Genomic DNA, 17,583 nt, shown 5'->3' with positions numbered 1-17,583 from the left:
TGAGGTTTATTCTCTAAAGGTACTGGATTAAGTTGTTGAATTTCAGATTATTCTCCTTCAAATGATATAAGAATTTTTTATTTCAGTTACTTTTGTTAAATAATCAAATCATCATTTGGTATTTTTTCTATGGCTATAAAATTAATGTAGACTTCAGCAAGTTGCTTGATTTATAGTAAAGTATCAACACAACCTCCATTTTAACGCTTCTCTTTTTAAAAATTTGCAGTGTATGGCTGTTAAAAATAAAACCCGTAGCAGCCACAAATAATATGTGAAACTTCTCTTAAAACCATTCTGTTTTGAGAATAAAATGGATAAAATCCAGTAATAATTGCTAGTAATTTTAATCAAGTTTACTGCTTGTCTTAAGCACTTTTTAATCTATACCTTTTTAGTTTACTCTTAATGATAGAATTTTCAGCAGCACGATAGAAAATATTCAAGTTCTGACACATCTTTAATATAAGTAAGTCATGTTCTTTACATTTCATTCCAGAATATCTTTTTTCACTAAGGGAGGGGGAGGGCGTGAAAGGGTAGGAAGGTGCGCAGCTTCCCTCTCCATGGTGGAGAGAAAGGGGTACGGCCCATGTTACGTTGTTGTGCAACAAAGCATCTACAAACGTACGAACAATAACCACCGTCCACTTAAAAACGAAAACACTGCCAGTTGAATTGTGTTATTTGAAATCAGTTCTTGCATGCGGTCCCTCAGTGTCCAGTCCGGTTTCTTAGGAAGCACACGTCCCTGACTCGGGCTTCTGAGTGTGCTCGCTATCACTCCGAGTTCACATCCATCACATTGACGGTCAGTCCGTGAACCACACACCCTGTTTTGGGTGTTGGCGCTCCATCGTGTCCAATCTGGGAGGGCTGGCCCTGTTCAAACTGTTCGCGTCTCCACATAAACTTCCCAACCAACTTGCCTAGCTCTACTAAGCAAAGGGAAGTTGGAATTGTAACTGGAACTGAGTTAAACTTAAATACAAGTCTTTTGATGCTAACTTGAATGGTCTTTTCACACTGCAGTGCCCCCAAGCTTAGCTTACTTCCTACTGCATTAGGGAAATTATTTGAATATTGCTGTCAAAGAAAGCTTTTCTTTAATTGGCCATTCTTGGAATTTTGTTCGATATGGGATTTTTTTTTATGGGGTTTTAATTCTTACTTGTTTATAGTTCAGACCATAAGAAGTGCTTTTCAGAATGAAAGAAAAATGGGTACGTGAAATGCTCTGGAGCGCTTCTGTTTGTTGTTTTGCTTTGTTTTATAACCTTTGGTACCAGAGTTGGCATTTGTAGAAGCGGAAAATGTTGGCTTCTGCTCTGCAAGAGACTTCTGGCTTCTGTTCTTAATATGCATGTACCCACATGCCACTGTGCACAGACTGATTATTTTCTACTGTGAGACATTTCCCATGTCCTTTTTTAGAATTTTAATATGTAAGAGCAGGTAAACACGGTGAGCTCTGCAAGTCAGGTGAACTCCACTGGAGCCGGGCACCTCTTGTGGCTCAGACTCACCATCATCATCATTGCACGTGTGTTCTTCCTTGTCCCAGACCTCCAGAGAAGCCAGCCTTCTCAGCCTACCAGTTGTTGGCTAATTATCGAATGTGCCTTCTGTCTACTTTAGTTTAACTTTTTATTTTGGGATCATGTCAATTCACATGCAGCTAATAACACGAGAACCCATGCTCACTTTACACAGTGCACTGTTACAATGAGGATGTTGACCTCTGTACAGTCCAGATCCAGAACATTCTAGCGCCACAAGGATCCCTCCTATTGCCCTTTCATAGCCATACCCACATCTTCCCCCAGCCCTGGTGACCACTAATCTGTTCTCCATTTCTACAGTTTTCTCATTTCCACACTGTTATATATCAGTGGACCATGGGATTGGGTTTTTTCACTCATTCTAATTCTCTGGAAATCCATCCAGGTTGTTGTGTATATCAATACTTTGTCCCTTTTTATTGCCACATGGTATTCCATGGCATGGATGGACCACATTTTAGTTAATCACTCACCTGTTGAAGGGCATCTGGATTTTTCCCAGTTTTGGGTTATTGTGAATAAAGTTGCTATAAACACTGATGTGTTTATAATTTTAAGTAATCTCTACCCCCAAAATGGGGCTTGAACACACAACCCCAAGATCAAGAGTCACATGCTCCATTGAACCAGCCAGGCACCCCCATGTACCCATTTTTTATGTGAACATGTCTTCATTTCTCTGGGATAAATGCACATGTTTAGTGTTTAAGAAACCACGAGACTGCTCTCTGGGGTGGCTGCACCTGTTACATTCCTGCCAGCGTTTGGGGTGGCCACTGTTTTTTATTGTAGCCATTCTCACAGGTGTGTGGTGGTATCCCGTGTGCTTTCAAGGTGCATCTCCCTAAGGGCTGATGACATTGAACGCCTTCTCACGTGCTCGTTTGCCATCTACAGATATGTCTTCTTTGGTGAAATAACCATATTTTTTGCCCATTTTTTAATTGGATTGTTTTATTGTTTAGTTTTGAGAATTTCTTGTGTCTTCTATTTGTCGGATATGTGGCTTTCAAAGATTTTCTCCCTGTCTGTAGCTTGTCTTTTCATCTTCTCAGTAGGGTCTTAAGCAGAAGTGTTTAGTTTTGATGAGGTCCATTTATCAGTTTTTCCTTTCATAGATGGTGCTTTTGATCTGCAGAAGAGTCTGCAAACTCTTTGCCTATAGATCCTGAGGGTTTTCTCCTATGAATTTCCTAAAGGTGTTATAGTTTTGCGCTTTACCTTGAAGCTCCAGGTCCCTTTCAGGTGGATTTTTGTGTAGGGTGTAGACTCGGGTGTCGCACTGCTCCAGCATACTTTGTTGACAGGTCTGTCTGTCCTTCTGCGCTGACCGGCTTTGGCACCATTGTCTGTGATCGGCCAGGTGTGTTGGCGAGAGCCTCTCTAGGTCCTTCCTTCTGCTCAGCTGTGACCTGCTTGTCTGTCCCTCGCTAATTCCACACCGTCCCGATGACTAAAGCTGTATAGTAAGTACTTTATGATGGCTGCTTGGAAATCTTCCCCCAGTGACTCTAACATCTCTGGGTGGCATCTCCTGGTTGATGTTTTCATTCACTTTGGGATCTTCGTGGCTCTCGGCATGATGAATGATTTTTTACTGAAACCAGAACATACTGTGTTACAGGACCCTGAATGTTACTTAAACCTCGTGTCCTAGCTGACTGTCCCTGGCACCTCCCGCTCTCCCTGGTAGGGGTCCAGGTTCCCACCAGGCCACTGCCAACAGCTCGCAGGCTTGCTCCTCTTCCATGGTCTCCTGGCAGCCCTGGGGGTGCTAAGATGGGCACCTCAGACAGGCCCCCCGAGTGTCCCCCTGACTCTGCCTTGCAGCTGGGAGGGTGGCGTCTGGCTGGAGTGGGGCCTTTCTCCTCCATCCGTTGCCCCATGTAGCTGGCAGCTCCCTCTCTTGGACCTTTGGCCGAAATAGCAGTCCTTGTTTTGTTTGTTTTTGTCTGTGCCATTCTCACTGTTGTTCCCAGGCTGCTTCAGCTCCCAGGCTGGGGTAATAATGCAAAAGCAGACGCAGGGCACTCCCTGCCGTGCGCTCCTTGGTCCCCGGGCTGGTCTGCCTTCTTCCCTCCACGCTTCAGAGCCCTTCTGATGTTTGCTTTATGGGTCATAGTTCGGGCTTCTCTGAAGTGCTTTGTGGTGGCCTGTCTCACACCAGCTCTGTGCTTTCCTCTCCGCCGCCGGAGTCCTGGCCTCAGGGTGCGCCCCAGCTGGCCTGCCCTCCAGCCTCCGATTAGCACCTGTGTACCCGTCGTCCTGCCGAGGGACTCCTCAGAGCACCCATGTGACTCTGAGGGCATGTGCTACTTCTGCACTCACGACCACATCTTCCCTCCCACTCTGGACCTCAGGAAGTTACTTTTTTTTTGTTTAAATTTATTTGACAGAGACAGAGAGAGAGCACAAGTAGGCAGAGCGGCGGGCAGAGGGAGAGGGACAGGGCGGAGCAGGGAGCCCGAGGTGGGGCTCAATCCCAGGACCCCGGGACCGTGACCTGAGCCGAAGGCAGATGCTTAACCGACTGAGCCACCCAGGTGCCCCAGGAAGTTCCTTTTTTATTAAAACTTGCCATAATGGGAATATTAAAACACATGCAAATACAGAATTGCAAATGAACCCCCACATGCCCACCAGCCGGCATGAGCATACCAACCTCGACCCCTGTTTCGCCCAGACAGCATCTGCTTTCTCCCCCACCATACTGTGTTAGTTTATAAGAATAAACCCCAGATGTTATCATTTCATCTTTAAACACTTCAGTATGTCACTAAAATTTAAGTGCTATTTCCACACCTAAAATGACTAATAATTCCTTAATCAGCTATTCAGGTGATATTTATTTTTTAAAAAATATTTATTTGAGAGAGAGAGAGAGTGGGTGCAAGTGCAGTGGGAAGGGGCAGAGGGAGAGAGAGAATCTCTGGCAGACTCCCGACAGTGCAGAGCCTGACATGGGGCTCCATCTCATGACCCTGAGACCATGACCTGAGCCAAAACCAAGAGTCAGACACTTAATGACTGAGCCACCCAGGGGCCCCTGAATAAAGGATTCTAAGTAGAAACTCATTTAACTTTTTTTTTTTTTTTTTTTTTCTGTGGGACTCGATCCCAGGACTCCGGGATCATGACCCGAGCCGAAGGCAGTTGCTTAACCAACTGAGCCACCCAGGCGCCCCGAAACTCATTTAACTTTTAGCAGCAAATTTGCCACGTATACATTGAGATTCAACATTGTTAATAAATGATTGTCATGAAAACTATATGCATTTTAGATAGATGAGAGAGATTTATAACATATGCATGATTTAGCACGTTTTAGTTACTGTTTTCCTAAAAACACTGGATTTGCCTTTCAGTGACATATAATATAAATTTTGTTTGTATATGAAGCAAATGTGGCTACGACATTTGCAATCTTCTTTTCCTTGCTTTCAGTGTGATGGGTCCTTTATTACAGATTATGCATTAGTACAGTCTTGCAGAGTATAGCTACAGTATTCAGGAAAAGGAGACCATTAAACTTGTTAATAATTAGATCATTGGAGTAACTGTTCTTTGAGGATTTCCTGTGGTTTCTCCTGTCAACAAAATAAGAAGTTATACATTGCTAAGGAATTAGATCCGATTTGAATAGTCGTATGTTCTTTAGTTGCATCCATACGAGATGCTGTTCGGGATGAAGAAGAGCAGTAAGGTGAAACCCTGGGGTGTTTTTGCTCTGCATCTTTAGTTTATAACCCAGACCAGAGTCCTGAGAGCAGTGATCCAGCGGCAAGTGGGCTGACATGTGTGTGGCTCCATCATCTTCTGTGATGACCTGGTGCGCCTTCGTCCCGTCCTGTGGGAGAGCTGTCTCTGAGGCATCCTTGTCCTCACTGTCCTCCGGGGCCCAGCCCTGCTGCGGGGCCGCCCTCCTCAGAGTGGCACTTGATCGCGGGGTGGCCCCTTTCCACCTGTGCCATCCTTCCTGACAGCGCAGCCCTGGTCGGCCGTCCTGTGGTGTCCTGGGCCGTGCAGATGCTCTGTCCCCGACAGCAGACCTAACCATCCTTGCTTCGTGACTTTCTTCTTGAGTTTGTAGTAATGTTGTACTCGTTCCCTCGGGGCAGGCTGACCTCATCTGCTCATGTGACGGGCACGCTGAACATTCTTTTCTTGCTGTCTTTCAGACAGAAACCATCTCCGCCAGTCAAGAAGCCCTCAGAAGTCCTTTGCCATGGATACAGAAGATGAAGAAAACATGAGTAAGACCTGGCCTCTCATGTAGCACCAAGTAGCTAACCCTCCATTAAAACCTTAGTGTTCTCGTCAGTCTTTCTAATGAGACTAATTTGGGGAAAGTGATTTTTTTCCTACAGTATTTCCTACATCATTAACAATGGCATGTTTTAAATTTCTGATGTATTCTCTACAGTGATGTTGGTACTTGCTGTGGGCATTTTCCTAAAGCCGTGTGTCTGGACCGTCCATCACTCTGGGGCCACCGTGCATGTACCTGCAGGCGCACACTCACCTCCAGACGCGTTTCCCACAGAGCTGCATGGTTTCATGCGATGTCACAGCCTGGTCTTCTACTGGTGGCCAGATTTTCATCTGTGCAAATCTAAAATACCCTTTGAGATTGATTTAAGTACTTGGTCATTTGGGATGACACTACCTAAATTTTTCCCTGTAAATACGATGGATTCTCCCTGTGCTTTGAGGGAAGGAGGCTCCCATGAGGCTGCTGATTTTGTTTGCAAGACGTCAGCGAGCCTTTGGGCTGCTGTGGACCCGAGCTCCCTGCTGGGCCTGTTCCGTGTCCCACACTGTTCTTTCTGGGGTGCAGGCTGGTGAGCCTCAGGGGCACACAGCTTCCCTCCCACAGCGGTGTTCTTTGTGAAAAGAAGTTCCCTGAACACCTGTCTTCTATTTTATCTTTAACCCCAGATAGCCATGCATTTGAGTAAGATTTAAAGGCTCCCACCGAAGTTGGGAGCTTTTAGTAGGGAAATTACAGCAAAGCACCATCTTTCTGATATACGTGTATGTGTACATCTCACTTGTCTGTGTTCGGTGGTTCTCAAGGAAGAACATGCAGGTGTAAATGATGAGTGACAGCTTATTGAGAGTGGTCACGTGACTAGAACAGAGCTCAGTGCACCTCCCTGTGACTTCCTCCAAAACCGAGCAGCGGAGGCCTTGCCCTTGAACTAGTCTGCTGCCGAGCACCCAGTAGCTCACCTGGCAGAGCCCGGCTGCCCCACGGGCCCCGCTGCGGGGGACGCAGTGGGCTGGGCCTTTGTCACACAAACCGCGCGGGAGCTGTTCTCTTGGCGGTCGGGGGCGTGAGAAGGCATGAGCGGTTGCTGTTTCAGCAGCGAGACCACAGCTCCGTGAGCTGTCTTCCTGCAGGCTGCCGTCCCCATCAGAGCCTCCTTGGGGGTCCGTCCCGCTGGCCATGGCCACTTTTCCCCGTGCGTTCCCCCCCCGTGGGGACTGCGTGAGCACCTGTGTGCCAAGCCTCCTTTTTTGGGGACTAGGGCTGTCGTCCACTGCGGCAGTCCCTGGGTTGGGGTGGAAACTGCGGTGTGTAGACCGTGTGGTAACTTGCCAAGATAAAGGAATCTTCTGAGTTATGGTGCGGGAAGGATGAATGCGGTTCCGGAGCTGGAAGTGGCGGGAAGTCCTAGATGTCCTGCCGTTTCAGAGGCAACGAAAGATCTTATCACGGCCGCGTTCACGTTTGTGGAATAAAGCAGCACGTGTGTGTTTAAGAGCTGTGACAGTGGGGCCTCTTTCCCTAATTCTAATATTGATTTCCTCTGCGTAGTAGCATGTCTAATTAGATGGAAGCTGAGCAGGATCTGAGCGCTCCTGGAGCAGATAACAACTTGGGATTTGTGTAAAGTGTATTGTAGGAAGCGTGTTTTTCTTACAGTCTCAAGCTTATCTGTCACCCAGCCCCGGTCATTTTTATTTCCTAAAGGCCGGCCTTTGTGTCAAAGGGTGTGTGTGTGACAGTGTATGTGTGTGCACGTGACGTGGCCCGACCCCCATGCCGGTGACCCCCCCACGGGCACCAGCGTCAGGATGTAAGTGCTCATGTGGCGTGTACGACTCTTGCTCACGTGTTAATCTAAATCTGTCTCACTCTGCCCTTTTTAACCTCTGTTTCTTCTGAGCACCGAAAGGAGTAACCTATTGAGCTTTTGCTGGAGGATGTTATAAATGAAAATTTAGTGTCCATTCCATCAGCTTTGTCAACTGGGAGAAGTGGTGTGTGTGTTGGGAGCCCTGGGGAGTATTTGCCATCAGCAGAGAGCCGTCTCTCGTCCCCTCATCTCTGCCTTGGCACGGAGGCTGTTTCCCAGGGGTTAGTCTTTACACCTCAGCCCTGGAAGCTCGAGGACTTGAACTTCGGGGATTGGTAGCCGTCAGCACAGACTTTCTGTCCCAGTTGCCTCCCGTGTCCACAGAGCTGTCTGTTTGCTCAGCATCACGAGAGTCTACACGTAGATGACTAGCAGAAGGACCCTAGGGCCCCCACGTCTGGGGCCGCTTACACCTGCAGAAGCTGCTGTGGTTACTTACCGTAGATCTCTGATGGCTAGTGGCAGGTCCCACAGACAGTGCCTCAGAGCCCCGCGCTTAGCACTCCTGCGCTTCATGCGGCAGGCGGCCTGTGAAAATCAACCAGGAAAACAAGGCATTTTTTTCTCTTTTTTTAAAAAGCTTGATAAACTTACAGGGAAGAATGAATACTTTTTTATTCCCCTTTTTGAAACCAAAATCATACTTATTTTGCCATGAACTTTTAGAGTTTTAAAATTATCCTTATTAATTATAAATAGAAACTACCTTTAAAAGGTGGGATAACCAAATTATTCTGTAAATCCATCAAATATTTGTTTTAAAAAAAGATAAAAATCGCTGGCTTTACTTACAAAGTTAGGAAGCTGTAGGCTGTTTGCAGCTTTAATTTTATGTCTTTTTTTTTTTTTTTTTTACGTATTTTTCCCTATCACGGAATTTCATAAGGGTTAGGAGGTAAATCAGTCCCCGTGTAGCATGGAACCAGGGTAAGCATGTACTAGAAGTGAAGCTGCATCCTTCAGAAATCTCCACTAGTCCGGAGCACTTCCCAGGATTTACGAGGCGTTCTCTGAGATCGATTCATGCACTAGGTCAAGTAACCGCACACATTGATCTGAAAGCTGATTAGCTTGTGAATGCCTGTTTTAAACCCTGTTTCCTCTTCTGGAGGAGGCTGCTGTCCAGAGCCCGGGAGCCCGAGAGCAGGGACATCGGAGAGGAGGGGCAATGTGTCAGCACTGACAGGAGAATTTTCAGGAGCAGTTCAGCATCCCACATTTTGATAAGCTTGAATAGAGCATCTCTAGATGCCTCAGAATGTTCTTGTAGGAAATAAGTAGAAATAAGTTAGATTCAGCTTTTAATGCACGAGCAGTTGGTGACGCTAACTAGGAGTGGCGTCTAGGGGCTGGTTCCTGGGTGGAGTGGCAGCTTTCTGCACACACAACAAGGAACAGAGTGTGTAAGCACACATCACTTAACCAGTTACAAAGAGAGATAAAGGAATCTATAAATTTTGCATTTACAAGATCCTGCAACGAAGGCGTTGTAAGTTACTCTTTCTGGGCACCGCAGGTTCGAGCAGCACAGATGTTAAGGAAAGCTGCAGTCTGGACAGCGTGCCCCCCAAGGACGGCAGCGCCCCCGGGCCTGGCGAGGGCGCCCCACTCTCCAACGGGGGTGGCGGTGGCGCCAGCCGGAAGCGGCCCCTGGAGGAGGGCAGCAACGGCCACGCCAAGTTCCGCCTGAAGAAGAGGCGGCGGCCGCCCGGGCCCGCGCTGCCGAAGAACGCCCTGATGCAGCTGAACGAGATCAAGCCTGGCCTGCAGTATGCACTGCTGTCGCAGACCGGGCCGGTGCACGCGCCCCTGTTCGTCATGTCCGTTGAAGTTAACGGGCAGGTGTTTGAGGGCTCTGGCCCCACCAAGAAGAAGGCCAAGCTGCACGCCGCCGAGAAGGCCCTGCGGTCTTTCGTGCAGTTCCCCAACGCCTCCGAGGCGCACCTGGCCATGGGGAGGACCCTGTCCGCCAACACGGACTTCACGTCCGACCAGGCTGACTTCCCCGACACACTCTTCAACGGCTTCGAGACCCCAGACAGGTCGGAAATACCCTTCTACCTGGGCTCCAATGGGGACGACTCCTTCAGCTCCAGCGGGGACCTCAGCTTGGCGGCGTCCCCGGCGCCCGCGAGCCTGGCGCAGCCTCCTCTCCCCGGCCCTCCGCCGTTCCCACCACCGAGCGGGAAGAACCCCGTGATGATCCTGAATGAGCTGCGGCCGGGGCTCAAGTACGACTTCCTGTCCGAGAGCGGGGAGAGCCACGCCAAGAGCTTCGTCATGTCTGTGGTGGTGGACGGCCAGTTCTTCGAGGGCTCAGGCAGGAACAAAAAGCTCGCCAAGGCCCGGGCTGCGCAGTCCGCACTGGCAACCATTTTTAATTTGCACTTGGATCAAACACCGTCTCGCCAGCCCATCCCCAGCGAGGGCCTTCAGTTACATTTACCGCAGGTGAGGAAACGTGCCGCTGCCGGAAACGGTGGCCATGTCTTGACAGTGCTTTCAGACAGGGCTTCATTCTCCTGGTCGCTGTTGATGTCCCATCTGAACGTCCCTGGTAAGTCTGGCTCCGGGCGGTCCTGCCCTGCCGGGCGGGTCATGCTGGGCGGCCTGTCCAGGGCCGTCACGTGCGGGCGGGACACATGAAGCCCCGTCCACCAGAGCGGTGCTTTCAGTGGCCTCCAGGCCGAGCCCTGCCCTGTGCCCCACGGCAACCCGTGGCTCCCTTCCCACATAATCCACCCTTGTGGGGACCCACGTCCCGCTGCAGCCTGTGACAGGAGCAGCTCGGCGGTGTTTCCCGCAAAGTCTCACCAGGGAATCCCAAGCACAGAAGGGAGGCCGGCTGGCCAGTAGCTGAACCCCTAGTGCGGGTACGGGTGGGTGACTTGCAGCTCCAGCAGGGCTGAGGGCTGAGGGCTGAGGGGCCAGCCGGGCCGAGGACACCCCACAACAGGCGTGAGCCTCTTGGAGGGGCAGAGGGGCGAGGGGCGGAAGGGGACCTTCAGCGGCACTCAGGGTGCCCTGGAATCTGTACCTGGAATGTCCTTGGTGGGGTCCACGTGGGTCTCCCTGCTGCTCGGCTGGAGGTAGGCGGCCGCTCTTGTTTGGTCTTGGACGGCCCTCCCGCGTAAGACCAGGGTGAGGATGGGGGATTTCAGGTGGGCTCATGGCTTATGTGAACGGGGAGATAGTGTGTAGCTGGCATCTCTAAATCCTAGAACTCTTTATGTATTGCTTCTCTTCTTGGAAATCCAGGTTTTTAGTGTAAAAATTATCCTTTTAGAGAGAAAATCTGACCACCCTTCTTTATTCCTTTTTGTCAAAATATTACTGATGTTGAAGATAAATTATGTACTGGTTTGATCAGGAAAAATGAAGGGACTAGGTCGCTAGATGGGACAGCTTGTATTTCTCCTAGAAGAATCCGAGTGTCACAGCTTATCTGGTGCCTTTGAACACGAGTAGGGTAATCTCTCCGTGCTGTTGCCTGAGGTGACCAGTACTCCTAGGTTTTAGAAGAAGAAACTTTATTTTATTTTGCCTAAAGCAACCAAATACAGCATCAATATAAAATAGCGTATTTGAAAATCCTACTGGTATTTAATGAACCAAATAATCACATCCCATATTAACCTCTTACGCACATTTTTCAGACGAATAGTAGTCCGTTTATCATTTCACACGTCAGTGGTGCTGGTTCCCTGGGACTTTTATTTTCAGGTTTCCTGTTTGCTGCAGTATCTTCCCGCTTGAGTTCACACCGGTGTCTGGTGCCCCTGCCTGCCCTTGACCTCAGCAGAGTCACGTGTGAGATGATTGGAATCCCATCAAATGTGGGAACCCCCGGTGCCTGGGCTTTGCAGGGTGGAGGGGTCACACCGTGGCGGGGAGGCATGCGGGGGTCCCGGCCTGGGCCTGTACTTCCGTGGGAGCTGAGACCAGAGCCCTGCTGGGGGCCACGTGGGCCTCACCGGGAGGGGCTTCCGGGAATCTGGTCTAAAGGAGAGGGGTAGACGGGCAGGGGTCATCTCAGCCCTGCCCCAGGCCGCTTGCCCGAGTTCTGCAAGCGCCCGGTGCTGGTGTGGAGCTGCGTGTCCCGTGTCTGCTCCCTGTGCCCCCACTGTGGTGTCTCTGGAGCCCCGCGGGAGCTCAGGGTATGACCACACTTTCCTTGGAGGACCTGGGGTGGCCTGCGCAGAATCAGCCCTGGCAGCTTGATTTCTGGAATCTTTGCATTGCAAGTTTCCAGTGTGCCTTCTGGAGTGGTGAGCATCCTCACCGTTGGCCTGGAGTAGCCCTTGAGCCCCTGGTCTTGGAACTTCTTGCCTTCATCGTGTTCATAGGGCGTTCCAGGGTTTAAACCCGGACGTCGTGGCCACGTGAGGTGTGCAGAGCCCTCTGTCAGTGGTGGATTCTGTGAGAGCTGCAGAACCGGGCCGTCAGCTCCTGGGCGCTGTTGCAGGGAAGGGGTGCCGCCTGGGGCTGTGGGGGCATGCGTGTGACTCTCGTTGTTGCATCTGCGCCCAACATGTAGAGAGAGAGTCGCTTCTTTACCCGGAGGAAGGAGGCTGTAATCTCTGTGAGGGGTCGGAGGGACTGTCTCGGTGCCGAAAATGCCTGCCTCTGACCAGTGAGTGTCCACGTAAGGGCCTGACCTCCGTCTGAGTGTCTCTGAGCTCTGGGGTTTGGAGATAGGCCTAACCTTCCATGAAACGGAAGCTTTTCTTTTCTGTGGCTTATCCTTAATCTCTCTTAAGATTTTTTCTCTTACGTAAATTGGAACACGTGGTCCTTCATCTTTGATCCCCTCCCCACCGTGTCGCCTGCACCCACGTGTGTGGCACTGATGCTCTGCTCTGGGCGCAGGGGGCCTGCCACCCCACGTCTTCTGTCCACACTCCCCGCCCCCCGCTGGAGCGCAGTCTTCTGGGGCTCCTTGGTACTTACTGGGGCAACGGCAGGAGGAAGAAATCCTGGTGACATTTGTTTTGTTCAAAATAAGTCATCATTTAGGATGAGGGACGTTTCTGTCCATTTGGGGAGTGTTTTATTACGGGCCAAACTGGGGACACTCGATGTAGCTGTTTGATCGTCAGGTGTGAGATTGGGAGGACACAGCTCTTCACGCACACCCCCTGTCAGGCATCATTTCCCAGAAACACTAGAATCCAAGATAAATGATAAGCTGTGAAAACAAGACTGGACAGATGCGTTTGCTCCTGGGAAGGGCTCCCCCCAGTGCAGGCTGTCTGGTCTGGCCGTGTGCCAGCCACACGTAAGCCCGTCCCCAGAGAGCGTGGCCGTCAGTGCTGTCTGGCGTGGGCTGGGTCTGCGGCAGGTGCCCTCGCAGGCTCTCGTGGGCGCTGCTTCCCTGGCTGTGGCTGAGCCACGTGCGGCAGGCGCCCCGGGCCGTGGCTGAGTGCAGCCGTGTGGCTCTTCACCAGGTCGTTCTCCCCCTGCCCCTTCTCTTGCCCTGATGTTGTGGGGCACACTCGAGGGCGTGTTCCCCGGCCCGGCCAGTCCCCGAGTGGACGGCCACCCCTCCTGTGGTCAGAAAAGGAGCGCTTTCACTTCTTCAAAAGCCCTGCTGCTCCAGGGCTCCTTGGAGGCTGGGTGAGCCGGGTGCAGAGCGGGGTGCAGAGTCGTGGAGGGTGTGAGGCAGGTGGCCCAGAGAAGCCGCTCTGGCTGGTCTCTGCCTCAGCGTCCTCATCCAGGGGCAGGGCCGGGGTATTGGGAGGACTAGAGGGGTGGCGTGGGCTCTGGACTGTCCCTCTCCGTGAGACACTCGAAGGACTCCAGCCAGAGCCTCCAGTGCTCCTGGGGCCTCTGTTTCCAAGGAATGTTTTGGAGGGGAAAAAGCATGCACACACACGCGCGCGCCCGTTTGCCAGTTTAGCCTGTGTGGTTTTCCAGAAGAGAAGCCATCTGTAAGGCCACTGTCAAGGGACGGCCTTGTTGGTGTGCGCGGGGTGGGTGCAGGCCGCACCCCTGACTCCCTGCTGTGGTCCTCAGGTGTTAGCCGATGCCGTGGCCCGCCTGGTGCTGGATAAGTTTGGCGATCTGACGGACAACTTCTCCTCTCCTCACGCACGCAGGAAAGTTCTTGCCGGCATCGTCATGACAACAGGTAAAACGTTGGTGTTGCACGTCAGCCTGCCTTGCTTCCTGCCTAACAGAGAGGGGACGTGCTCTCAGGCTGGGACCACCTCTGTGACACTGAGGGGGCCATTTTCCTAATCCTTCAGAATCCCTGTCATGTGCAAACGTAGGAACTGCACTCACATTTTCCCCTACACGTTCGTTTCTTTAACCTAGGTTTTCTTATTTGGAGAAAGCATACTGTATTAATATCTGATTCCTGTAATCACATGTGAGTGGTTTTGATCGACTCTGGAAAAATCCAGCAGAATGGCACCTCCCCCTTCCTGCTTCATTTGCAAGTGGGACGCATTTGGCTTAACCAGTGGGGACGCTACCAGCTAGTTTCTGTGGGACTTTTATGTGGGAGACAGGCAGCTCTAGCAAGAGCAGAAAATGCACAGGTAAAAAGCACACTTCGGGATGGCAGAAGGAGCCCTTTAAATTTACACAGAAGTTCCCACCAACGCGAGGAACCCCCCTGAGTCCTTTCCCATACCCCAGGGGTGAGGATGCTGAGCAGCATCTGCCCGTGGACCACTCCCAGGAACAGGAGACCACAGCGGTGGCCCAGGCCTGGATCCCTGCTCCTGTGGGGCCTTCTGCCCTGGGACAAGCACTCGGCCCCCCGCTGGCTGTCTGAGCCTGGACCTCCACGTGCAGAAAGCCCCCTAGGGCTGGAACGCTTTATGTGTCTACACCTGCCAGCCAGGGAGAAAACCCCCGTCCTCCATGTGGCGAACGCACTGTCCTTTTCTCGCGAGGCAGCTCTCTGTCCCATCGTGGGCAGGACGTGATTTCATGCTCCTCAGCGTTGGCCCACCCCTTGACGGCCGAGGAAACCTGAGTGCTGTTTTAATTACGGCTTTTTCTTGCGCGATGTCTTTACTTCGGCGCAGCAGAGGGTACGCCTGCGGTAGGAGGAAGTGCTCTGGACGTCACCCGGGCCTCGGGGTGATTCTGGCGGTGATGCCTGCGTTCTCCCCGCCCCTCTCTTTGCTGCTTTTCTCACATGACGGAAGGCGAACGCTTCAGCCCCTGGAGTGACGCGTCCCCTGGGTGAGGCTCTGTGCCTCCAGCCGCGGCAGGCGTGAGCGGCTGCCGGGTCCGCCCAGGCCGGCCAGAGGGGGCACACCAGCTCCCGGGGCGTGTTGCATCCTGCTGTGCATCTCACTTGCGACCTGTAGCTCGGGGCCACGGTGTACCCCAGCAGGTACGGCCCCTGGCACGGGGCCCGACGTCGGATGGCCGGGTTCGGCTGGTTGAATGACCTTGGGCAGGCCGTTTGACCCCTGAGGCTCGTCATCTGCTAAATGGAGACTGGTATACGTGCCCCTCAGAGCACGCCGTGGGAACGAAGCGGAAACCCTTACCTAACAGGCCTGGCGCTGCGCCTGCCGCTCGGGGCGCACACGGTCCGTGGAGCTGCCGGCGAGTGAGGTTTGCTCTCGGGCCGTGTGCACGTCTTGCCCCGGGTCTGGAGTACGTGGTCCATCAGCACCGTCCGCCAGACTGGCGGTGTGTCCAGTGCTGTTGCCAGCACACCGCGGGTCACCTCGTCTCTGCCCCTCTCGTCCCTCGGGTGGCGGCACGCCCTTCCCCGTAGCCTCGCTGGCGCTTTGATAGGCCATTTAGTCTGCCTCTGCCTGGCGCTCCCTCCCCGTGTCTGCTGGGAAACGTTCAAGAAAAGACTTGGTTGCATCCAGAGGAAATCCCTTCCTTAGGGTTGAATCTGTAGACGAAAGAGCGAGGGAGTTTCACTTCCCAGGAACGTTGCTCCGTGAGTCCTCAGGGGGAGGCCATTTGCAGAGGCTGAGTCTGCCCAGGTACAAGTTGGGGCAGGGGTGCATATCACACCCCAAAAGTGAAGTCACTGAGAACGCACGGCAGGCCCCGGGAGCACAGCGAGCCACGAGGAGTAATTTCTTGTTTGTTTTCCAGGCACAGATGTGAAAGACGCCAGGGTGATCAGTGTTTCCACGGGGACAAAGTGCATCAATGGCGAGTACATGAGTGACCGTGGCCTTGCGTTAAATGACTGCCATGCAGAGATTATAGCTCGGAGATCCTTGCTTAGATTTCTTTATACGCAACTTGAGCTTTACTTGAAGTAAGTTTAGTAAGTAAATAACTGAAGGAAGCAGTTTCTAAATAACATTCCCTCCTGTCAGAATGTATTGCAAAACCTTCATTGTTTCTGTAATCTCTGAAAAATTCTTAAAATAGTAACTTTATTGGCAATGAGGAGGTTGGGTCCTGTTTTCCCATGATGCTCAAGCTACAAAATCCAGTCGGGCGAATACTACACACGCATGCACACGTGTGGCGGCTCATGTGGCCGTCGATCTGAGGTCTGTGCTCAGGCCCGTGTGCTTCTGGTGTGCGCGGCATGAACCTGAACAGAACCGAGCCGCCTGGGGACCGGGGCCATTCATTCCAGTCACCTGTCTGAGCTGATTTTCTTTACCAAGCCATTTCTTACGTGTCGTCTGTCTGTGTCGACGTCCTAAACGAGAAGAAGGGAAGGTCACTCACGTTCCGATGACTTGTTCTTTATTGAGTGGACTCAGTCATTAACTGTGTTAATTATCATCAACACGTCAACGTCCCAGTTCAAGCTCATCTGTACCTTGTTGAAAGTAGTGGCCTCTGAAAGTCATTGTAAATTACGACAAAGTTTTGACTGTATACAGCTTGAAAGATCATTTTTGCAACCCTTTTCCTTCTAGTAACAAAGACGATCAAAAACGGTCCATCTTTCAGAAGTCCGAGCGGGGAGGGTTTAAGCTGAAGGAGAGTGTTCAGTTCCATCTGTACATCAGCACGTCTCCCTGTGGGGACGCCAGGATCTTCTCACCGCACGAGCCGATCCTGGAAGGTATGGGACTCAGCCGGCAGTGTCTCGAGCAGACTCGGGGTTACGTAGTGACAGACCGAAGAGTAAACCTACGTGAATATCCTTTTCTTCTTTTTCTTGAAAATTTCAGCTTTGAAAGTGGATCTGATAGGAATATATAGAAGCATGAGGTTTTTCTTTTCAATGAATAATTTGATGAGGAGACCTGACTGAATGAGACGTGTTGACTCTGATGCACTAAGGAATTAGAGTAGAAGTAAGGGTATTAACTCAGACTTGTATTTAAATCTGGACAGTCTGTATCTCTGCATCTGGGCTTTGGACAGGCCGTGATTTGATGTGTGTGTACCTGCGGGAGTGGCGGGCATTTCAGAAGCAGGCACACACTAGTGAGAAGGGGGCCCTGACGCACCATCACGTGAGGCCCATGCTTCTGCTATACAGTGATTCGTGTCCTCGTCTCTTCTCCTAAGCTGAAGCAACTCAAATACAGCATCTGAGTGCATTATTTTCCTTGATTCCAGAGGCAACATATATGCACTGTGGAAAATTGCTACATATTTTTTTAAAATATAAGAAAAAATTTTAATCGCCCATGTTCATGTAACCCAGAGATACTCACTTTAGATGTTTGTGCGTGCATGCTTCCTCTGCATTTATTTCAGCATCCCTGTAATTTAATTTTGGAACATTTAAAAATGCAGGGAAAATATATAACCCTCACATATCCATCATCTAGAATTAGCAAATGTTAGCATTTTGTCCCGTTTGCTTCAGCTCATTTTTAATGATAGAAATCATTCTGGTTAAAATGGAAGTCCTCTTTCCCCAGCCCCTAGAGGAGACCACTTTCCTGAATTTGGTTTGTATTACATCCTCT

At 51.0% G+C, this 17,583-nt stretch overlaps 2 protein-coding genes across 2 annotated transcripts in view; both read left to right on the top strand.

The window, feature by feature from the left end:
* Positions 1-17,583, top strand: part of POFUT2 (protein O-fucosyltransferase 2) — a 345,437-nt gene that overhangs the window by 51,692 nt on the left and 276,162 nt on the right. The gene's annotated exons all lie outside the window — the stretch shown is intronic.
* LOC102732883 (adenosine deaminase RNA specific B1) lies at positions 5,663-17,363 on the top strand. Its single transcript, XM_081800848.1, has 5 exons — positions 5,663-5,815; positions 9,222-10,156; positions 13,721-13,835; positions 15,788-15,956; positions 16,576-17,363. The coding sequence occupies exons 1-5, from the start codon at positions 5,788-5,790 to the stop codon at positions 16,862-16,864; spliced, it is 1,536 nt and encodes a 511-aa protein (XP_081656974.1). The 5' UTR covers positions 5,663-5,787; the 3' UTR covers positions 16,865-17,363.

This window comes from Leptonychotes weddellii, chromosome 1 (assembly GCF_054177405.1).
Source record: "Leptonychotes weddellii isolate Sample4059 chromosome 1, ASM5417740v2, whole genome shotgun sequence".
In the NCBI taxonomy this organism is placed as follows: domain Eukaryota; kingdom Metazoa; phylum Chordata; class Mammalia; order Carnivora; family Phocidae; genus Leptonychotes; species Leptonychotes weddellii.
Note: the sequence above shows the minus strand (reverse complement) of the source record. Positions and strands in the feature narration are given on the sequence as shown.

What these genes read in the sequence shown, in the direction of transcription:
- LOC102732883 (XM_081800848.1), top strand. Translation starts at nt 5,788, where the DNA reads ATGGATACAGAAGATGAAGAAAACATGA. An exon ending in AGAAGATGAAGAAAACATGA is followed by an intron (nt 5,816 to 9,221) that starts GTAAGACCTGGC and finishes TGGGCACCGCAG; the next exon opens with GTTCGAGCAGCACAGATGTT. An exon ending in TTCAGTTACATTTACCGCAG is followed by an intron (nt 10,157 to 13,720) that starts GTGAGGAAACGT and finishes TGTGGTCCTCAG; the next exon opens with GTGTTAGCCGATGCCGTGGC.